Genomic DNA, 24,152 nt, shown 5'->3' on the forward strand with positions numbered 1-24,152 from the left:
CCCTTCACTCCCTTATTTGCGAGAATCATCAACATAAGATAGCAGATACGATAATTTCCCGAGTTTGCTTTGCAACTTTAATTGCGACCGGGCGTAGAGCGCCGGTGGTGGCTATGCCAACCTATCCGGTCGTAGAGCGCCGACGGTGGCAATGATGCCGACCGGGCGTAGAGCGCCGGTGGTAGCAAAGATACCGACCGGGCGTAGAGCGCCGGTGGTGGCTATGCAAACCTAACCGTGCGTAGGACGCCGGCGGTGGCAATGATGCCGACCGGGCGTAGAGCGCCGGTGGTGGCTATGCCAACTTATCCGGTCGTAGAGCGCCGACGGTGGCAATGATGCCGACCGGGCGTAGAGCGCCGGCGGTGGCAATGATGCCGACTGGGCGTAGAGCGCCGGTGGTGGCTATGCCAACTTAACCGGGCGTAGAGCGCCGGTGGTAGCAAAGATACCGACAGGGCGTAGAGCACCGGTGGTGGCTATGCCAACCTATCCGATCATAGAGCGCCGACGGTGGCAATGATGCCGACCGGGCGTAGAGCGCCGGTGGTGGCTATGCCAACCTATCCGGTCGTAGAGCGTCGACGGTGGCAATGATGCCGACCGGGCGTAGAGCGCCGGTGGTGGCTATGCCAACCTATCCGGTTGTAGAGCGCCGACGGTGGCAATGATGCCGACCGGGCGTAGAGCGCCGGTGGTGGCTATGTCAACCTATCCGGTCGTAGAGCGCCGACGGTGGCAATGATACCGACCGGGCGTAGAGCGCCGGTGGTAGCAAAGATACTGACCGGGCGTAGAGCGCCGGTGGTGGCTATGCAAACCTAACCGGGCGTAGAGCGCCGGTGGTGGCTATGCAAACCTAACTGGGCGTAGGACGCCGGCGGTGGCAATGATGTCGACCGGGCGCAGAGCGCCGGTGGTGGCTATGCCAACCTATCCGGTCATGCCGACCGGGCGTAGAGCGTCGGCGGTGGCAATGATGCCGACCGGGCGTAGAGCGCAGGTGATGGCTATGGCTAGCCCCCCGAGTCCGAGCGGCTATGACGGTCGGTCAATTGCTGGTCGGACTAAAAGAGGAGAGGGGAACGCGAAAGAACGCGTGTTTAGCCCCCCGAGTCCGAGCGGCTATGACGGTCGGTCAATTGCCGGTCGGACTAAAAGAGGAGTGGGGAACGCGAAAGAACGCGTGTTTAGCCCCCCGAGTCCGAGCGGCTATGACGGTCAGTCAAGTGCCGGTCGGACTAAAAGAGGAGAGGGGCTACGCGAAAGAACGCGTGTTTAGCCCCCCGAGTCCGAGCGGCTATGACGATCGGTCAATTGCCGGTCGGACTAAAAGAGGATAGGGGAACGCGAAAGAACGCCTGTATAGCCCCCCGAGTCCGAGCGGCTATGACGGTCGGTCAATTGCCGGTCGGACTGCAAGAAGAAGACGACATTGTGGTCGTTCGGGCAACAAGGTCGTAAGTTTAAGCGACATTGTGGTCGTTCGGGCAACAAAGGCCGTAAGTTTAAGTGACATTGTGGTCGTTTGGGCAACAAAGGCCGGAAGTTTAAGCGACTTTGCGGTCGTTACAAGTTTAAGCGACTTTGCGGTCGGTGTTAGCTCTGACGATTAGGTGGCAAGTTGCGGTCAGGCTCTTGTCTTCGCGAGTCGGGAGACCAGAATTGCCTATTTAGTAGAACTTGGTGTCGGAAATTTTCGCGGGCTTAACAGTACCGGTGGTGGTGTGACCAACCCGACCGGGCTTTTTAGTGCCGGTGGGGAAAATACCAACCTAACCGGGTTTAATTTACATATGGCTTCCTATTACAATTTTCTAAGTATAAGTCTATAACTTATACTAATTACAATTTAATTTGTGGTCAAATAACTAATACAATCTACAATTTAAAATTACATTAAAAAAGAAATTTATGAATTCTAGAAATTCTAAACAGGACCCCCACAATTGGCTTACCTTGAATTTGTGGTCGGGACCATACTTATTATTTTAGAATATTGGCCTTGTAGATTTCTGGAGTGGCGATGCCAATTCTCATTCTTGTCGACCGGGATCCGGTCACCAACTTGGCTCGCAGCGCTCGGGATTATTTGATCGGGAAACGCCAGCTTACTGAAATTGAGGGACCGATCACCACTACGCTCGTTTCCCGTAAAAGTGGTGTCCACTCGGGAAGCTTGGGGAAGATCGCGGAGTACTCGTTCCTCTGCTCGGGAAGTTTTGAACAATAATGGGAGACTGGCGATCGGGAAGGCTTGTGATGCTCGGGCAACAAGAAAGATGACTAGATGTAGATTTCAGCAATGAGTAGTGTAGCCGATCAACACTACTGAAGGAAGAGATAGGAGACGTCGAGTTCGTCAACGAAGGCCGAAAATATGTTTAGACACTGCAATCGGCAAAGTTACAATGAGTGATGACAGTTCTGACAATACGCTTGTCTCTGATCATATGCAATATCGCATGTTCCTGAGAATCTGCTGTACTATGGCCAACCCGATCGGTAATGGTCGGGGAGCTTTTGAATGCACAGGGTACACTGATTGGTAGGCTGAGATAGATACACGACCTCAAACACTCGGGGGTACTAACTTTGCTGAAATCGGAATGCAACTGTACGCTCGGGCATTTGCTGATTTGAACGGAGGGCTCGGCAAGTCATTGCAGTCACTTTTACCCCTGACCCGATCATAAGGAAGACAAATGTTTTCATACATTTGCATAATAATAAAATACTTCGACTAGGCTTGGTCGACTTCAGTGCTCGGGAAATTGGCCACCATTCCTGAACTGTGATTATCCCGCTTCTGGCTACATCTCTGACCAAGACCGAGCTTGCCCACGGCCGGGGAGAGGCTCGGACAGAGAATAAATGCAAAAGCGATCAAGTTTGACGCTGATGGAATGATGATCGGGCTTATCCAAGAACTGTGAACACTAGCCGCACTTGATTCTGCAAAAAATCTGGTTGTTCAACGAGGTGCTCGGTACTTATTCATGTTTGTAATTTATCCGTTTAAACAACGCCAAGATCTTGCTACGACGGAAACATATTCTCGTGTTTCTTTAGATGACCGATCACGGGGCCCTATTGCGATGCATTCGCTCTGCGGATTGGAACAGAGTCGGCTTGATTCAAGCGATGATAAAGCAAAGGGCTCTCAGTCACCAGCTGTGTTCGCTGCTCGGGGAGGTCAGGAGTTTTAGTCCGCAGGGATGAAGCTTTCAACGCCTTCTAGTGCGCACAACCTAAGGCTGATCGGGAAGTTTAATCAAAGTGACGTCCTCGCAATCTGCTCGGCATCGGTCGTTTGCCACGGAGAGGCCTGGAGCTGCTCGGTTGCATTAGCTTAGGAAAACATGAGTAGTGACTGGAGAACTGGCCCGTCCGTGAGAATTTGGCTAGTGACTAATTGAGCTATGGACGCTCGAACAGCTAGAACAATTATTACGTAGTTACCAATGCATGTGGTTGGGACCCCGATCGAAACGAGTGGCGTATACATACTGTTGAATCGCCAAGGGCCTGCGTTTGTTCTTTTTACTGCTCGGGAAAAAGTGATTTGGATCATCACAGCTGCTACCCACCAGGCGCCCCGAGTAATTATAATCTCAAGGACGGTGATGGGGTACATAAGTTTATTCTAACTACTCCTAATACAAACTAAGAACAAAATTTCTTATGAATTGAAATTACATTTGTAACAATAATCCAGAATTTCGGGAATTACTAACAACATTCTCAATTGCAGGTTCAACCGGGTCTCTACTCTGCTGCAGGCAAGCTACTCTGGTCAGCGGAGATTTCGGTCGATTGATCACTCTCTTCGCACAGGAATGCTTGCTAATTCGTTAACTTCAACCGGCAACTACTCCACCATATTCCGTTCTAGCTTTCGTCTGGCCTGAGTTGGGACGATAGCGTGAATTGCCAAAAAACAATGGTGGGGTACGGCTCTGGCTCGGGAATCTGATCGCGCCTTGGCTGACGATCAGGATCTTTGCTCATGGTTACAAGGAAGATGAACAAACATAGATGACTACATGTGGAGCTGTTCGGGAGGTTAGCCATTATTCTCGGATCAATCGGCCGGCTTCTCATTGTGCCACCGGTCGTTCGTTCAGGATAATGGTAAGTCGTTGCTTGGTTGTGATGACACATTCAGCCATGCTTTCGACCAATCTCCATCTAACTGACACAGGCCACCCTAGGTTCATGCCTCCAAAGAAAACTGAACCGTCCACGGAAGGCTCAATTAAACTTTAAACATTTTACAAATTGAGAGTCTACGGCTAATTCTAATACATTTAGCTGTATATAATTAATACAACTCGCAACTTAGGAATGACATTTATGATCTTCCTAACTCAAAAGCTTTCAGAAATCTGCTCTCAGCTTCAAATATAATTCGTACTGGGTTGCATGAGTATGTACGGGGTAGCTAGAAGTCAATATATTTAAGCACGAGCACATGCAATTGGGCAAACCTCTGGTGATGGGCTTTAATGGAGATGATGTTCGGAAAATTGCACTTGGTTCAGAAAGCACACATAGAACCATGACCGTGAAGCAGGGAACCGTCGGTCACCACTTTGGAAAATGATGCGAGGCTCGAGGCGAGCCGATACAGTCGGGTGAACGGACTACGGTCGACGATCGGAACCGGACTGGAACGTTGTACCCCGAGAGCATGAACACATTTTTCCTTTTTCCACATCTTACTTTTCCTTTTTCTCTTTCCTTTTTCCCTCCACTCTCTTGGCTTTCACGCTCCACCGCCATCAACCTCCAATAAAATTGGATGCAACATTAAACTTTCTTTTGTCTTTTTAATATTATGCTTTTAGGACTGCTACTGCCTCGCTATCTATCCTCTACCCCCACCTTCAACTTGTGTGTTCTTCATGAAAAAGAGGAAGAACTACACAAGGATTGGTAATGCAGGAGATCGCTGCATAGCTCCTCCCCGGAATACTGCGATGGTGATGATGAAGATGAGTAGCGCCGGCAAGTGAGCCCAGAGGGCTTCTGATATGTTTGTTTCCTTGATTTCCTTTTCTGTGGGGGCGGCCCTTGGCCACTTGGGGCGATTTCCGGCCAAAAAAAAAAAAAAAAATGGAGGGACGGCCAAAGCATATTGGTCGCGAACGTCGGGAACACGTCTGGTGTTGCATGTGTTGCTGCTGTGTCCTCTTCGAATAAGAAACGGATACCCAGGATCTCTTTAAGCTTCAATATCCATAAAATGCAGCGAGTGAAATAACAGCTGAAGTGCTTCAATGGTTGGGGTGTCAATTTAACAATCTAAGCGCCTGGGTTCGAATCTTCCTCCCCTGCTTTTAACCTCGTCGTTTTTCTGCTTCTATATCTTCCAAGGAGCAATAAACAGAGAACACAATAAAACAAGATCAATGGTGTAGTGGTTGGGGCAGTGGCATTGTAGTGTGAGTGCTTGGGTTCAAATCCTTCCACATTTTCAGATTTTAGATCTCCACAAATTGTTTTTTTTTTTTTTATGGTAGGAACGTAACTCTTCGTCACGATCCCTACGGACGGCGCCAAAATGATACGGGTAATTCCCCGTGGACGTAGGTTGCATGTATGTATGTAAGTGTATGAATAATGTAGGGGTAGATAAGAAGTAGCTCAAATGAATCTCTTTTATTATAATTGATGTGTTTGTAGAGAGAAGGGAGAGGAATGACTCTCTAGAGAGAGAGTAGAGCTAGTGGAAAGAGGAGAAGAATGTCCCTAAAATGAAGGGTTAAAAGCCTTTATATAGGTCAACCCAAGTCGGGTTTGACCTTGACCCGAACCGTTTGACCCGACCCAAATAGGAGCACGGAGCGTACGGGGAGCCTGAACCCGGGGTATATTCCCCATCAATAATCTTACAGCATAATCAATTCCGGGGCTTCAATTCACTAAACCAAGCTAAAGAAATTAGCAATGAATGGACATTGATAACAGCTTTACAGAATAATCGAGAGGGGAAGAATGAACGTTTTACAATAAAACACTTATACTATTTATACACTTTCTAAAATAACCTAAACTATTTCCTACCACCCATTCCCTATTTTCTTGCGCCGCACAAAGTAGTCTTCCCAAAACAAGTCCGTTGGAATAGCTCTCAAAGTTGACAAAGTTATTTTCTTGCTGCTTTCGTAAGTGCTGCGCCAAATACAAGAATTAAGAAAAGCAATAGAATGTTTTATTTGTTTAGGCTAAGAATTGGGTGGTTGAACACATAATTATAAAAACACATTATTAACTAAATGAATTAACCAGGACTATGTGGTCTAATGGTACCCGGGTTGGACTTCCATTTGGAAGATTATGAGTTCAAGCCTCAGAAAGTATATGAACAGATACTACAATGTAATAGAGTCAATAACTTTCAAAAAAAAGAAAAAAAAAACTAAATGAATTAAAATGAAATTAAGGAATTAAGCTCAAAACACATTATTAATTAAATATTACTATAAAACACTAATTAATTAATTAAATCCTAAAATGGAATAATTATAAATAACTAATGCAAAAATATTATAAAGATGTACCTAAAATATGAGGGTAAAATATGCCTATCACTATTCCTGAGAACTCAGGAATAGGTTAATACCAGGGGGGCCCAAGTAATAGTTATTCCACATCTAAGGGGAATAGATTATTCCCAGGAACAATATTACTAGGAATAGAATGTTTTACCAAACAAAAGAATAGACCTATTACTGGGAATGTTATGCCATTCCAGGCCTATTCCGCGAACCAAACGTGCCATTAGTATCTTTTCTAGATATTTCTATGAAGAATAAAGAAACTTGAAGTTTTTCCAATGTGCTTTGTGCTCTCAGAATTGCTCTCTTGATCATTTTTGCTACTATTAATTTTCAAGTCTTCGTGCCTTTTATAGATGATCAAATGTATCCGTTGGAGCGGGATAATTTGATTTTTGAAATCTTGGAACTTGTAGCCTAATCTGAATGTTGACAAATTGATCTTTTCTTTCGGCTTGATTCTGACAAATTGAATCTCTCGTTGCAACTTGCCATATATGTATCTCCAGACTTTGTTGACTTTGTAGTTCCTTCCACATTTGGCATGTATTCTTCTTGTAATTTTCATAGAAATATTTTATTGTAATAGATGATCATCTTTGAAAGACTACTTCGTGAGTTTCTTGGTTTTGTGATCTTGTTGATGCTTGAGTTCTTGATCTCCAAAAATCACAACTTAATGTATATTGGTCTTCTACTGTGTTTAGTTTTGAAATTAAACACATTCTGATGTCTTCTACTAGTTATATTCTTAAAATCTTCTTGACTTTAGTTGATATGATCTTCTTGATTGTTCTCTTCCGTCATTCTCCTTTTGTTCTCCTTGCTTGTTTGTTCTCTTAATTATTCTCCTTGCTTTGATTGTTCTCTTAGCTTCGTGTCTTTGATTATGTCTTCAATAGGATTCGAACCGTGCCCTTCCATTTGTTTTATTGTTCTCCTTATTTCTCCGGATTGTTCTCCTTCCCGTTCTCTTACTTATTGTTCTCCTTCTTGTTTTCTTCCTTGTTGTTCTCCTTCTTATTATCTCCGATTGTTTTCATTCTCATTCTCATTCTTATTGTTCTCATCCTTGTTGTTTCCTTGTTATTCTCTTCGATTGTTTTCCTTCTCGTTCTCCCCCTTATTGTTCTCATTGTTATTCTCTTCGACTGTTCTCCTCCTTATTGTTCAGTTGTTCTCCTTCTCGTTCTCCTCCTTATTGTTCTCCTTCTTTTTCTCCTCGTTGTTCTCCTTGTTATTTAATAAGTGCCAAAAGATGTTACTTTTAGGGTCAATTTGAGGGCATTTTGTACTTAATTTGGATCACTTGTGCTTGATTTATGAGTAATAAGCAATGAAATGTTGATTATGCATTGCAAAGCCTTCTAACTTGTACATTATAGTGTTTTTGATGAATTTTGGGCAAAAAGAGTGGCAGAGGAGCTTAAAACGTGACATTTTTGGAAGAGCACGGGAGAAGGAAGAAGCAAGCCTTGAATCACGATCGTGGTGTGAGCATTGCCAGAAACTTGGGACCACCACGATCGTGATCACCGCCCTGGAAAATAAGTGGCACCAGCCACGGTCGTGGCAACCATCGTGTCTGGGGGTGCGACAAACTTTGACGCAGAAATTGTCTTACAATATTAGATTTTCAAATTTTTAGGAGACTTTTTTTTTTTTTTCTAGAATTTGAGATTCCACATTTTGCACTTTTTCTCTCTAGACTTTTAGCTCTCAGAATTCAATTCATTTCAAGTTCAAGGAGAAGGAGGAGAATCTAGTCCAAAAGGAGTGACAAACCTTGAAGATTAGATCTTTGTCTTCTACAATTTCTAATTGTAACTCTCTTGATTTGGAGTTTGGTAACACATTCTCTCTTGATCTTTCAATTTCAATCAATTCATAATGCTATTCTTGAATTTGAGATTCTTGCAATCAAAGATCATGTGTAGCTAAATCTCTAGAGCTAGAATTGTTTCTTAGTTGCAATGTGTTTGATTAGTGTGCTTTGATCTTAATTGTTGGAGTGTGTTTGATGAAGATTGTGTGTGATTCATGTTGTGGTGGATGACTTGTCTTGTGTTCTTGGAGTACAGCCCGACTTCATGAATGTTCTAGGATTGTATAGCCTTGTAGTCTTACCACAATGCCCGTCCTAGATCCGAGAGGGTATGGCCCGGGAATGATTGTAGGCTATGTGTTCGATGAATTGCCTCATAGAGATTATTGATCTATGATAGGCCGTAGAGACCAAAATTGGCTATGAAATTTACCACAATGCCCGTCCTAGATCCGAGAGGGTATGGCCCAGGAATGATTGTAGGCTATGTGTTTGATGAATTGCCTCATAGAGATTATTGATCTATGATAGGCCGTAGAGACCAAAATTGGCTATGAAATTTACCACAACGCCCGTCCTAGATCCGAGAGGGTATGGCCCGGGAATGATTGTAGGCTATGTGTTTGATCTATGATAGGCCGTAGAGACCAAAATTGGCTATGCCCGTCCTAGAGGGTATGGCCAGGGAATGATTGTAGGCTATGTGTTTGATCTATGTTAGGCCGTTGGTGATCTATGTTACTCTATTATAATGTAATATTGTCTTCACTGTGGCTCGAACTCACAACCTCCCATATGGGAGTCTAACCCGAGTGCCATCTGAGCACAAAGTGCTTGTCAATTATTTTGTTTAATTAAATTTTAATCTCACTGCAAATTTAGATATTGTCATAAAACGCTGAAAATTCTGCAATAATGCCTCGATTTCTTCTCTTCGTCACCTTCCTCTTCTTCCTCGTCGTCTCTGCCACCGCCTCCCCGGCATCAGTGTCACCTTCCTACTCACCGACCACATTCACGCCCGCCTAAAGCATATCACCAATCTCCAATTGCGTCTCCAAAAATACCTCGGCTTCCGAATCAAAACCATCTCCGATGGCCTTCCGCCGAATCAAAACCATCTTCTTAGTCCTACTTGTCTCTGCATCTTCTTTTGTCTCCCTAAACTCGTTCAATCCAGCGAGCTACCATTTCACGATCAGTCTACTTCATATATAACCCATTAAATTCTTGATTTTATTAATTTTATAACCACAAAATACAAATTTGAGTCCATTAAACAATCTGTTAGACTTATTAATTTGAATCAATAATGGACAATCCGGATTCTTTTATTGGTACTTTACAAGTTAGAGTGACAGTAGAATGACCGTGAAACGAGGGGTTCTTGGTGTTGGGAACACAGTTCGTCGGCGGCCTGTTTTTGGGGACCGCGATGGTTTCCGTTAGTGAGAGAGAAGAGGCGTGAGGTGAGTGAGGGTAGAGAACTTGGAAAATGACTTCCCAAAAAAAAAGGGGGGGAGTCATTTTCCGGAATAGAGTAGCTATTTACATTGACTTCAACTTATTTTCCTTTGACTTCTATTTTTTCCCCTAGCCAAACACTTGAAACTCGCAAAATGATTTTCAGAAATCATTATCTGGGTTTCCAAACACACCCTAAATTGAAATTGAAATAATTTTCAGTAAAATTATTAAAATTTTAAGCTAAAGGAGATATTTTTTACCGTCATTGGGAGAATTTTTTTGGTTGGTAACTAGGGTTACCATGATATAAATTGCGACACAATAACCAAAGGTAGAGGAGAAAGGAATATGCGGAAAAGGTCGGTTGGCAAAAAAATTAAAAGGGTGGAGTTCAGTTGAGGCAAAGGAGGTCAGCAAAACAAAGGAAGAGATCAAAAGAGATTAAGGCTCTGTTTGGCAAACCTAGCTGAAAAGCTATAAGCTAGGAGCTGATAGCTGAAAAGGAGCTGAAAGCTGAAAAGCTATAAGCTCGGAGCTGAAAATTGAAGAGCTGTTAAGCTAGCTGTTATGATTGAAAGTGTTTGGTAAATTTAGCTTTTTGATAAGCTGATAAATGTAAAAAGACTAAAAAGGACATCTTCATAAAATTTAAATTAGTTTGTTTACATATTAAAATTTAACATTTCGTCTTCCAAAAAAAGTAAACACTTTTTAAAATAAAACTATTAGCATGATCATGATCTAGCATCACATAATGAAGTAGCAATATTGTTGCGAATCTCCTTCATCTCCATAGAGGTGTGACTTAAATTTTCGTTGATGGAGATATTACTACTTGAATCTTGAAGTTCACCGGGCGGTATGTTATTTGGATGTTACTCAAGCACATTAAACATCATGTCATCTTGTGAATTCTTCTGAATATAATTATGTAGTGCAAATGTGGCCATAATAACATCAATTTGGGGCTCCTTACTAAACTGCGGCATTTTAACAAGTATCTTCCATCTCTTATTCAATACTTCAAACGATCTCTCAATAATAATAATAATAATAATAATAATAATAATAAGAAGAAGAAGAAGAAGAAGAAGAAGAATAATAATAATAATAATAATAATAATAATAATAATAATAATAATAATAATAAGGAGGAGGAGGAAGAGAAGAAGAAGAACGAGGGCGAGGGGGAGGAGGAGGAGGGGTTTTAATTCAACATAATTGTTTAGCAGGAAACAAAACTAAGGAAGGGATTGACGTGAAAGTTGGGATAGGGGAAGAGAAAGGGTTTTAATTCATAAGGTTAAAATATGTCATTACTTTAAAATAATAAGGGTAAAGATGGAAAAAAAGTTGAGAAGCTAGTAGCTTATTTTGAAAAGCTACCTAAAGTAGCGTTCCAAAATAAGCTCTTATTTTAAGCTAGGAGCTTATTTTGGGAACATTACCAAACAGAGCTTATAGCTTGTTAGTAGCTTAAAATAAGCTATAAGCTCCTAGCTTAGCGTTGCCAAACAGAGTCTAAGGAAAAGATCGAAAGAGGCAGTTGAGACGCTCAAACAAGGCAAAGGAGGTAGAAGAGGACGATGAAGATGGTCAGAGGAAATGACGATGTCATAGCATGAAAGTTAAAAAATGAGGGGTTAGAAAACATGTGAGTTTGAATATTAAACATGTGTTTGACCTATTTTTATTAAATTCAACCCGCCTCACGTATTGTAATTCATGAAACAAACGGTCTCACAAGAGAGCAGCCCATACATTACGGTATGATATTAAATTGATTTTTTGTAACTAAAAGTCCACCCAAGACCCGCAAATTTTCCACAGCACAAAACCAAAAAAGTGACAGGCCACCTTTTAAGTGAGACTTGGGAACAATAGACGTATTGCTGTCACAGCAAATCATAGTGTGAAATGTGAATAGACACAGGAAGACTAGCATTTGCCTGCGCAAGAAATCAATGAGCAACTGCAATATCCTGCCGTATAGATAGAAAGCATCTTCAAACACATTTTCCTACCTTCAAAATGGAAATCATTGCCTACCCTACCACTATGGATACGATGTGTTCTTCTCTAGGTGGAAAAACCTTCTCCTTGTCCCACACACAAGCCAGGACAGGGATTTATTTCTTGACAAAAACTTTTGCATCCCATGGGAACCTAAGGCAAAGAATCCCTATGACTCTCCAGCATCATCACTTGACTGGCCATTAATTCCTTTTCTTGGAAGATGGACGATGGATCATGTTTAAGCTCTTCGTCTTCAAAAGAAACTAATACCGCCAAAGTTGCCTGAACAATACAATGTATTGAGAAGATTATGCTTGAGCCTTGAGGTATAAAGAATCTTACACACTGCACGCAATGAAAGCATGGTGGATATTCTCTACAATTTAAGAACAGCAGCTTACATTCATCTAACTAATTTTCTGTCAAAGTTGAACCCTTGGTCTGCTCACGATCTCTTATGATCCTGTAGGCAAAGAATGCTGCCATTGAACCACTGCACAGAAAGAAAAAACAAAAAACAAAAAAACAAACAGTTTAATCATCCAGCAAATAATGGCTAAGATACCATAGGATTTAGTGATTTACAGGCCAACCCTCTCATCATTTGCATAAACATTCCTCAATAAGGCAACAACTAGACAAACTTCATTTATATTACATAACCAATCTAGATTAGCATATAGTACATAATAATCATACAAGAAAATAGAATCTATACCTCACAAGGGATATAAAAATATTTCCAATACATGGTCTCTGAAAAACAAGGGTAAAGTATAAAAAGTTAGTTACTGAGGGGAGTGTGAAATGCGGTCAAAGCTTTATTCACTTTGTATGTGAAGAAAGGAGGAGAGAGAAAAGAAAGCATTTACCTGAAACAGCAATCGAAACTGTCTGAGAAATAATATGGTAGCAATTGCTGCAAAAGTAATTCAAGAATTACACAAATGCAACTTTTTCACATATGGTATGATTCATGTAAGTGAAATAAAATTCAGTGTTTTAAAAAGGCTCTGCAATGTGAAGATTGAAAATGTGTGTACAACTTTTAAAAAGTTTGCATAATATATTTGAGAATGATTCCCACTTCTCTTTCCCCCATCCTCTGAGGTCCTGCACCTACTCCCTATAGGTGAGCCCATTGTTAGCTGCCTAACTCCTTGAAGTCTGCATGCAATTCTATACCTAGGCTAAAATCCTTTAATAACATTATGACTCAAGATAGACATGTCTCTTGACCCACATCAAACATATCCACAGAAAGAAAAGCATTCCATTCTGAATAATTTAACAATTAGAAATATACCTGACTGCCCTTTTAAGGCTAGAGAAGATGACTCTCCTTTCCTCCATGATCTTAAACTTGCGATACTGAAGGCCAAAAGGGCACCACCAAGAATAACTCCAAACCTAATGGCAGGGATACTACCCGTCACCATGAATGACATAAAGCCACCAACAGAGAGAATAGCCCCTGCAAAACATAGCATTACAAAAAAGATCATTGGCTCTGTGTAGCATAATCCTCCTCCAAGTGGAGCACAATCTCCATTATGAGGGGAATATATATGGGTAAGATCATGGTGGCTTTATTTACACAGAAAATCTCCATTATTAGTGAAATATATAAGAATGAGTATTCTAGAAATCAATTTTCCATGATGACAGTTCATCCATGAGCATACCATATGGTATTCCAAGGTAAAAGTCTAGCACTTTGGAGATGTCATTAAATTCATCAGATGAGGAAGCAAATGTTTCCACAATGTCCTTTACGGGTTCAGGAGAGTTCTCAGCGGCAGTGGCTAAATATTCTTTACTCTCCTCACTGATTTCCTTTGCAATCACACTTAAATCATGCCTTGTCTTCTCAGATTGAAGTTTCAGTTTCTCAGAAGTTTCTTCCAAAACAATCATAGCTTTCTTGGAATATACTTCATATGCTTCTTTTGAAATGCTTTGCATCTTCAAGGCTTGTTCTTTGACGGAATCTAGAGTCTGTTTCCATGCTTCTTGCGATTCATCACTGGCCTTCTCAAGATCATTCTTCTCAAACTCCACTTCAGCTTTAGAGCTCTGAAATGCAGAGAATAACTTGAAAGCTTAATACTTGAAATGAAAGCATCATTACACATACAAGTTTATTGGCCATATAGAAATATATAACGACACTCCAGATTTTAGTTTTCTTTTTCCCCCAACACAAATTGAACATCTAAATTCAGCAAAAATATACATAAAAAATTCTTAGAAATAAATTAAAATCGAATATAATTTCACCGGTTCTTCACGAGAAGCTGCAAATGAGAGAACTGATCTCCTGCCGAGACTGGTTTTACACAATGTGGCGGAGGCAAGGCCTTGTGGATGAACAGGCGGAGTCAGAGAAAAGGCCTTGTAGCAGCGAGAATTTCTGAATCGGAGAGCAGATTCGAACCCTAGCGACGCCGGCGAATAAGAGTGAGCAGTGAATGGAGCTTGCTTTAAGCAGCGATTCAAGGCAGGGTTAGGGTTCCCGATTCCAAAAAGCTCCGCTGTTATGCTCATTGTAGAAGAACGAAGAGAAAAGAGAGAATGGATTTTTGGAAGGGGTGAAGTCTACAATGGTCTCCGTGGATTTGAGGGAGCACTGGTTTCAGTTTCGGTGAATTCAGACTTCAGAGGTTTTCCTCATTTTCCGTATCGTATTTGTTGGAAGCAAAAAGCCGGCGGACCGCCGGTTCGACATTCTAGATGGAACAACTTTATCATTTATTAGGGGCGTTTGGATCACGGAATGTTAGATTAACTTATCGAATGTTAGATTGGTGGGAATGTTTGATTATTGAGGATGTTAGATTCATGTGTTTGGTTTAAAACTAAGATAGGTAAATAAGACAACGGTAAAAAGATAAATTGATTAAAACATCCAAAGCCCAACATTAGTAATAAGACAAAGGAATGTGAGATTACCTAAGAAATTGGAGGGCATCTCTTAATGTGGAGACTATTTGATATTTCCTAGGAAAGTTACATAACCTGAACCAAACGCCCCCTTAGTCTATTTGTTGAGGAATGGGTTTTAATCTATTAATTATTATCTACTATACTAATAAGAGCCCAAGCGAGTTAGGCCTATAATGGGTAGAAAAAATGGCGGTCAAATTTTTTAATCAAATGAATGGCTCAGATTGATCAGATTTTAATTTTTTCTTAAGATTTCCTAATTTATCCTTAATGAATGTGATTTTCTGTTAACTTTTCCGTTAAATATTATCTTTTCCGTTAATTTCTGTTAGTTCACCGTTAACTTACTCGTTGATTTTAATAAGAATTTAAAGGTCTTAGGTTCGAACCTCATCCCAATCAAAGTTGGCATAATTAGTACTCTATTTTACTCTTATTAAATTATATAATTAAAATAATAATTTAGTAGCTACAACAAAAAATAATACATATCATTTTTTAATTTAGAATTATGTGTCTACAATGCCTTTATTCAAAAAAAAATTATTCATTATCAATAAATTAAATAAGAGAAATAATTTCATTAGTTATATTGTATTTATTTTTCTCCAATATAAAAATTCTTTATATTCAAATTCGTCAATTGATTATATTTGCTACATTGTCCTTACAATATCTTTATTAAAAAAATAATTCATTATTAATAAATTAATTAAAAGAAATAATTTTATTAGTTATATTGTCTTTATATTTCTCCAATGTAAAAATTCTTTACATTCAAATTCATCAATTGATTATATTCACACATTGTCTATTACTTTTTTTTGTGCACTATTTTTTTTAATTAAATATCAAAGTTATAATACAAAATAATGATATATATTTATTTATCAAGTATTTTATTAATACCATGAAAAATTTTTAAAAATATAATTAATAAAGCTAATCATATTAATTACTTGAAAGATTTGTTGACAAAGAGACTATTCAAGTCACACAACAATTGAAGTGAGAACAACTTCGCAATATCCTTGTTTGACAATCAGCAGTTAGCGGTTAGCGTTAGCGGATTATATTAGTGAATTTGACCAGCGAATTATATCAATGGTTGGTAAAAAGATATTTGAAAAAAATTAGTTGTTTAGATTAACATGTAAGATGACCTAAGGGTATGATGATATAATAATAATAATAATAATAATAATAATAATAATAATAATAATAATAATAATAATAATAATAATAATAATAATAATAATAATAATAATAATAATAATAATAATTGTTTTAAAAAAATAAAAATATAAAAAATATAATTAAGTCAATCATATTAACTACTTGGGAGATTTATTGACAAAAAGAGTATTCAAATCACACAATAAATTGAAGTGGGAAACTATCTCGCAATGTCATTGTTTGGCAATCAGTAGTTAGCTCTTCAATATTAGTATATACGGAGTATTTAATAATTTATGCCCTAATTTTTATTTTCTCTCCCTTATGTCTTGTATTTGGTTTCAACCATACCTATACAATTATTTTATTGACAACTATAATCAATCTTGACTATATTATCTTGCATTTGTAAACTTAAAATTGCCTATTTAAATACACAAATTTAACATTCAATTATCTATGCATGAACAATTACAATATAATCTTGCACTGATATACTTTAAAATACTTATTTAAAAAAATATTGGGCATTATCTCAATCGCGCAATGCGCGTAAAAAACTAGTTAATTATATAAATATTGTAGACTCAGTTCATGAATTATTACTAAATACATTTTTTTTTCTTTAATTATGTGTAAAGTTTTTTTCTCGAAAGGCATATGCAGCTCGAGCGGCCTCCTGGAAAGCGAGCTTACAAGGATCGTGAGAAATGGAAGGGATACTAGGTTTTGGATGGACAAGTGGGTGCATGGTCAGAGACTATACGATCATATACAACGACCGGTGAGTCTGCCGGAGTTGTATGCGACTGTGGAGAAGTACTGGATCGAGGGACTGACTGGAATTGGGAGATGATTGATGGAGTTCTGGGAAACGAGTGGAAATCCAAGCTCCATGCATACATCCTTCTTGAAGACGATGGAGCAGGCGATGATTGGGGCTGGGGCTTGGAGATGGACGGAAGATTTTCCATTCGCTCGGCATATAACTCCCTGTGCGAAAATAATGCTTTGGCGTGTGATAAAGACTGGATGCGTATTTGGAGGCTTAAACTCCCTAACAAGATGAACCACTTTATGTGGCTTGTTAAGCCGGGGAAGTTAATGTCCAATGTTGAACGTGTTAAACGTGGATTTGCAACTGATTCGTTTTGCCCGTCTTGTGCAGGTGAACAGGAATCCTTGGACCACATTTTCAGATCATGCAAGGAAGTCGAAGGCTTCTGGGAGATGTTGTTGCCCAGGAACGTCGAGCAAGGTCTTTGCTGTAACGTTTTCCAATTATATTATTATTATAACATTAGGATAAGTTATGATAATATTCAGTATTTGATATGTGGTGCAACACTAATAACCTAATAGCTAGACTACCATTATGATGAGAGACAAAATACTCGTGTTATCTATGTAGCAGTCCGGATCGTTCAACCGTCATCGACTCAAGAACTATGACTAGAGGTTAGTACGATCATGTATCACATATTATGATTCATGTGATATACATTTTAGTCTAACAGTTGGTATCAGTTGCCTAAATAATCTCTGCCTAGTTTTTTTTTTTAATTGCTAAATATTTACATATGTTATATACTTTGTTGTATAATTGAGATACATATGTGAATATTCTTGAGTTTGCAATTAAATTGTCTGGGCTGTTGGAAAGTTGGTTTATTCCGCATTAAGAAATTATAAATAAATAAAAGCAATTTTGGATATTTGGTTTTTTGCTCACCTACGCCATTCTTTATTAATTCCGTTTGCCAATTTTATGATGAAGATGACTTAAAGTTATTGGGTCGGGTCTGGCCATTTGGGCCATACCTGGGTTCATATAAATAAATAAATAAATTATTATTCAAATTGGGCCTGTTTTGGTTTTGGGCCAAATCTGAATTGATATTTGGGCTACATCAATTCATTCAGTTTAATATCTTCATCATATTTGGATTTCTTCAAATCAAATTATCTAATTAATTTTTTTTAATTAAGTCTATTATTAAATTATTATTCAACTTTGAATAATTATTCAGTTTTAATTTTCAGTTGAATTTTAGTTTAATAATGTTTTCAGATTAAATTGTTTAAGTATTGCAATTTAATTGTGGAGTATTTATGAGTAATATGCATAATATGAGCATGCTATATATCTCTTTATTGCAATAATTATTTGACTGTAATAATTATGCCTGTAGAAAAGCGTGTTCATTAAGAATAAATTTAGAGCTTTTAGGTCTGAATAATATGCTTTGCATGATATAGTGCCTTTTAGGTGAATTAGTGTCTTTCAGGTTAGATTACGCATATTATTACTCCACTCATGCTTTTATAAAGTTTCTAAAGCACATAAAGTACATAAACAATTCGTAGTTTACTCTATTTAAAACCTTATCCATAGGTGAAACTACACTCTTTCTCTCAAACGATTTTACTTCAAAAATGAGAACGCATGAATTAGGGAAATTTCTTGAGGAAGAATACTAGTTCTATGGCCCTGGCTTAAAAGCCTTGTTGCTACTAGTCCCCTTGCGACACTACTCTGTCTAAGGAGTTGGTTTTAACCGAGCATCGTCTCGACCAACTTTCCTGAGATTATACCTAAGGATTGTCTATCATATTTTGGTTTAATCTGTTTGTTTATTAGGTTTTCTTGCTAATGTGATTATGTTCTTTGGTTAATTAAAGAGTAGCCACAATATCTTTAATTTATCAAAATTACATATTAAGTTTTACTCACATAAAGTTAAGGCAAGAATATTGTAGTTATCAAAATTTAGCGCACGGGTAATTTTGTTATATTTGTAGGGTTAATTAGGATGAAGTACCATACTATGATCATAATTTGCCTACAAGGATTATGTATCGACATATAGTTTTGGTAGTTTTGTCATTAAGGGTGGAAAAAACTAAAATCGCACCCATTCCGTTTCCACCATTCATTTTTGATAAATTCATTATGAGTAAAAATTTAGCCCACAGGCAATTTTTATGGCATCCGAATTCATTTTTGCATAATTTTACATTGGTAATATTATGTACTTCAGTGTCTCTCTCCATTTTGTGCCTCAAAAAATACCAACCAATCATTCAATATTATTCTTTACAACAACTCTTTCTGTCACCCAAAACCAAACTATTAATGTTCTTATCTTAACTACGATAATCACAAGGAGTAGAAAGATGTTATTCTCCTGCAATTAAGATTATTAGAGTTGGATTACGCTGTTCTCAATGAGGAACCCCCTGAGGTTATTGAAGAAAGCACTGGCGAAGCCAAGCAGCTTCACGCACGATGGGAGAAATCCAATGGATTATGTGTGCTCTTCATTAAGTCAAGAATTTCCACTAAAATTTGTTATTGCATTGAGGACATTAAGAAAGCTAAACATTTGCTCAAAGCTATCGATGATAACTTCATTGAATCAAAGAAAGTTTTGGCAATAACTCTCTTAAAACAGTGAGAAGCATACCTCTGTGTAGCTCTCTTTCTTTCTGTGTGTCTTTAGGGTTAGTCAACCACACCTTAAATACAAGCTGGTTCTAAACTAATATGGTATGCCGATATTTAGTTTCCTAAAATATGGGATACTCAATCACACAGAATATTCTATAACACTCCCCCTCAAGTTGGAGCAAAGATATTGATCATGCCCAACTTGTTACACAAATAACTGACTCGGGTTCTAGTAAGGGCCTTTGTGAATAAGTCCCCGAGTTGTTCTCCTGTCTTCACAAATCTTGTGGAGATTATCCCTTGTTGTATCTTCTCACGTACAAAGTGACAGTCAATCTCTATGTGCCTAGTTCGTTCATGGAACACCGGGTTTGATGCAATATGAAGAGCAACTTGGTTATCACACCATATCTTTGCAGGAATTGGAGCTTTGAAACCAGACTCATACAAAAGGTTGTGTATCCACATCACTTCACTTGTTGATTGTGCCATTGCTCTATATTCAGACTCTACACTCGAACGAGATACTACATTCTGCTTCTTACTCTTCCAGGAAACCAGATTACCTCCAAAGAAAACACAATATCCAGTTGTTGATCTACGATCCTCTTTGGAACCTGTCCAATCTGAATCCGTAAAACACTCAATCCGAGTGTGACCATGATTCTTATACAAGATTCCGTGTCCCGGGGCTCCCTTTAAGTAACTCAAGATGTGCTCTACAGCTGCCCAGTGATCAATAGTTGGAGATGACATGTACTGACTCAAAACGCTAACTGGGTATGCAATATCTGGACGGGTTATGGTCAAGTTGTTTAGCTTCCCAACCAATCTCCTATACCTCTCAAGATCTTCAAACAATTCCTCCTTTTTGACAATTGCAAGTTCAGTATCATGGGAATATTGCATGGTTTAGTACCTAGTTTTCCCGTTTCAGAGAGTAAGTCAATAACATATTTTCGTTGAGATAGTAATATACCTGTTTTGTTCCTCATAACTTCGATACCCAGTAAATACTTCAGTGGTCCCAAATCTTTTGTTTGGAATTGACTATGAAGAAATCACTTGAGAGACAAAATCCCTTCGGTGTCGTTCCCTGTAATGACAATGTCATCTACATAAACCACCAACCAGATGATACCTGTTTTGGACCACTTGTAGAACATGGAATGATCCGATTTGCCTTTCACCATCCCAAAATTTTCAACAACTTGACTAAATTTTTCAAACCATGCACGTGGACTTTGTTTCAGCCCATACAACGATCGCCGAAGACGACATACTTTCCCAGACTCCCCCTGAGCAACAAACCCAGGAGGCTGCTCCATGTACACCTCTTCATGAAGATCCCCATGCAAAAAGGCGTTCTTGATACCAAGCTGATGCAAAGGCCAATCATGAATGGCAGCCATTGAGATGAGTAACCTGACAGAAGTAAGCTTAGCCACAGGTGAAAAAGTATCAGAATAATCAACTCTATAAGTTTGGGCATATCGCTTAGCCACAATACGAGCTTTCAATCGAGCCACAAACCCATCAGAATTAACTTTGACAGTAAACACCCATTTACAACCAATAGGTCTTTTACCTGCAGGCATAGTGACCAACTCCCAAGTACCGTTGTGATCCAAAGCGTTCATCTCCTCAATCATGGCATTTCGCCACCCAGGATGGGACAAGGCGTCCCTAACAGTCTTAGGAATGGAAATAGAATTAAGGGAAGCAATGAAAGAACACGATGCAGGTGACAGCCTATCATATGATGCAATAGAGGATATAGGATAAGTACAACTACAACTACGTTTACCTTTCCGGGTAGCAATCGGACGTTCATCAACTAAGACTGGATTAGATGACACAGAGGTGGTTTCAGGGCATGGAGTTGGTACCGAATCTGGAAGGGGAGCGGGAGGCGGTGCCGGTACGAGTGTGTCAGGCCGAGGTCGACGAGAATACACATGTAAGACAGGAGGGGTAGGAACAGGGGAAGGAATAGAGGAAGGAATATACGCCGTGACCGCATACATCAATATATCATCCTCCTCTCCCTTACGAACAGCATATGGGGGTGAAGGAAAGAAAGGGACGTCCACATGAAAGGCAACATCAATGGAAACAAGATACCTTCCAAGCTCAGGAAAGTAACACCTATACCCTTTTTGCACGTGGGAATATCCAAGAAGCACACACTTCAAAGACTTGGATCTAACTTGGTGATATGGGGACGGACATCCCGAACAAAGCATGCACAGCCAAATATACACGGGTCAACATGGAACAAAGGCTTTGAAGGAAACAAAGTGTGGAAAGGTGTTTTCCCACCCAAGACCGCAGAGGGTATCCGATTGATCAAGAAACAGTATGTGGAAACGGCATCAGCCCAAAACTGCTTGGGGACCCCTATTTGAAACATCAAGGCTCTTGCAGTTTCAAGCAGATGCCGATTTTTGCGCTCAGCGACCCCATTCTAGGAAGGTGTATCAACATAAGAGGACTGATGTAACATCCCCTTCTTACGCATATAAGAGACAAAAGGGAACGAAAAATATTCTTTAGCATTGTCACTACGTAAAATTTTGACAGGAACACCAAATTGAGTCTGAATTTCAACGCAGAATCCACAAAACACTTCAAAAAGTTCAGAACGAGACTTCATTAGATATAACCATGTCATTCGAGAAAAATCATCAACAAACGTAACAAAATACTTAAAACCAAGTTTGGAGGTCACAGAACACGGACCCCAAATATCAGAATGCACTAACTCAAAAGGAGCACACACTCGTTTGTAAATTCAAAGACTCAAAGGCACATGATGGTGCTTGGACAACTGACACAACTCACAATGTAAAGAAGACAAACTTGAAAACTGCGGACACAATTTCTTCAACAAGGGTAGGAAAGGATGCCCCAAACGACAATGAGCTTCTACTAGAGTGACAACACTCGAACAAGCAATAGGCTCCCACCTCGTGGTGTCAAGAATGTAGAGGCCCCCAGACTCGCGCCCCTTACCAATAACCCTCTTCGTCAAAAGATCCTGAAACAGACAATAATCAGGGAAGAACGTAACAGAACAGTTTAAAGTACGGGTAAGTTGGCTGACCGAAATTAAGTTGAACGAAAAGTTAGGTAGATGCAAGACAGAAGACAAGGGGAGCGAAGGGATGGACGTAATGGTACCGGACCCAAGAACATGGGAGGTAGAACCATCTGCTAAGGTGACGGGGGAACTATGTGGGCGAGAAGAAAGCATGGAAAATATACTAGAGTTACCTGTCATATGATCCATGGCACCCAAGTCTATAACCCACTTAGAGGAGGATGAGAGAAGGCACGTAGTTGCATTACCTGAGTCAGCAACAGCAGTGACTGAAGAGGATGAACGCTTTAAAGATTCTTGATACTGAGAGAACTTGGCAAACTCGTCAGCAGATAAAGTGATCATCTTGGAAGACGCCTCAATTGTGGATGCAGCATTAGCAATCGGATTTCCTCGCTCCCTCAACCATCTCCTACAGTCCCTTTTTATGTGGCTAGGCTTATGGAAATAATGATACACAATACCACCAGAAGTGTATCCCTGGGAATTTTTCCCATTCCCACTGCGAGGATGACAGCCAACGAGAGCATTGTTTGATGGGATGGTAGCCTCAGGCATACTTGGTTGTGATTGCACTGATCGACTTAGACGTGGGAAAACATTAGCAAGAGAAGGGATTGCAGAGCTACTAAGAATTGCAGACCTCGCTGTGTCAAACTCAGAAGGGAGACCTGCCAAAAAACTCATAACAACCAATTGTTCACGTTGGTTTTGCTGATCTTTAATGTCAGCAATGAATGGCATAAGCTAATTAAGTGCCTCATAAGTCTTCTTAAATTCCATAAAGTATGCAGGGAGAGACAAATCATGTTTTTCGGCACGGAAAAAGGACTTACAAACATCATAAACACGAGTGATATTCCCCTTCCCAGCGTATAAGTATTCCAAATACTCCATCAACTCCTTAACAGAGGTACAATGACTAATGAACCCAACAATACCCTCATCAATGGAATTACGGATTTGCAGGAACAAACGTGCATCATCTCGTACCCAAGTAGCATCTTGGTCAGCCAAAGGTTTGGATAGGTAGTCACTCTTATCCAAACTAGTAAGATAAAGTTTAATGACACGAATCCATTCCAAGTAATTAGAGTCATTAAGTTTACAATCCGTGATTTTATAATTAATAGGAACTATATCAGTGACAACCACAGACTTATTTTCAGCCATACCCACAAATATATGACCGCAAATAGATCAGAAATCACACAAAAAATGGAGCCGAAGGGTTACGAAACAACCTGACCTTTGAACCGAAAATACCGACGCGAAACTGGTCCAAACTGAGCCCAGAACCGAGACCCCCGAACTCAGGCGACCCTGGGAATACTGACCGGAAAAAATTACGGTCGCCGGAGACTCCTCACGAGCCGACGCGTGGCGGCGGTGGCAGCGAATGACGGTGGCGCGTGAAGCTCACGGTGCAGGTCGGATCGGCCTGAAATTTTCCAGGCAAGGTCGCCGGACGACGGCGAGTGGCGGTGGACTGGCGGTGACGACAAGAGACGCCGGAAAAAAAAAAAAAAAAAAACTATTGCCCTGGCTTTGTTACCATGTTAAAACAGTGAGAAGCATACCTCTGTGTAGCTCTCTCTCTTTCTG

The 24,152-nt window shown here is 39.9% G+C and overlaps 2 protein-coding genes across 3 annotated transcripts; both read right to left on the reverse strand.

Moving 5' to 3' along the window:
• Positions 1 to 11,726: 11,726 nt before the first annotated feature.
• On the reverse strand, positions 11,727 to 14,555 carry LOC109179217 (protein FATTY ACID EXPORT 3, chloroplastic-like). Of its 2 annotated transcripts, XM_019328777.1 has the most exons (7): positions 14,152 to 14,551; positions 13,557 to 13,947; positions 13,178 to 13,345; positions 12,744 to 12,790; positions 12,590 to 12,627; positions 12,273 to 12,364; positions 11,727 to 12,153 (listed from the first exon to the last, which is right to left on the reverse strand). In XM_019328777.1, the coding sequence occupies exons 1-6, from the start codon at positions 14,416 to 14,418 to the stop codon at positions 12,283 to 12,285; spliced, it is 993 nt and encodes a 330-aa protein (XP_019184322.1). In that variant the 5' UTR covers positions 14,419 to 14,551; the 3' UTR covers positions 11,727 to 12,153; positions 12,273 to 12,282. The 2 variants fall into 2 exon arrangements, with proteins under 2 accessions (XP_019184322.1, XP_019184323.1); XM_019328778.1 differs by lacking the exon at positions 12,590 to 12,627 and having other exon boundaries at positions 14,152 to 14,555.
• Positions 14,556 to 20,505: 5,950 nt separating this feature from the next.
• On the reverse strand, positions 20,506 to 23,720 carry LOC109179154. Its single transcript, XM_019328718.1, has 7 exons — positions 23,384 to 23,720; positions 22,590 to 23,218; positions 22,289 to 22,484; positions 21,962 to 22,072; positions 21,707 to 21,844; positions 20,992 to 21,599; positions 20,506 to 20,883 (listed from the first exon to the last, which is right to left on the reverse strand). The coding sequence occupies exons 1-7, from the start codon at positions 23,718 to 23,720 to the stop codon at positions 20,506 to 20,508; spliced, it is 2,397 nt and encodes a 798-aa protein (XP_019184263.1).
• Positions 23,721 to 24,152: the final 432 nt, after the last annotated feature.

Source organism: Ipomoea nil, unplaced genomic scaffold (genome assembly GCF_001879475.1).
Source record: "Ipomoea nil cultivar Tokyo-kokei standard unplaced genomic scaffold, Asagao_1.1 scaffold0878, whole genome shotgun sequence".
Classification (NCBI taxonomy): domain Eukaryota; kingdom Viridiplantae; phylum Streptophyta; class Magnoliopsida; order Solanales; family Convolvulaceae; genus Ipomoea; species Ipomoea nil.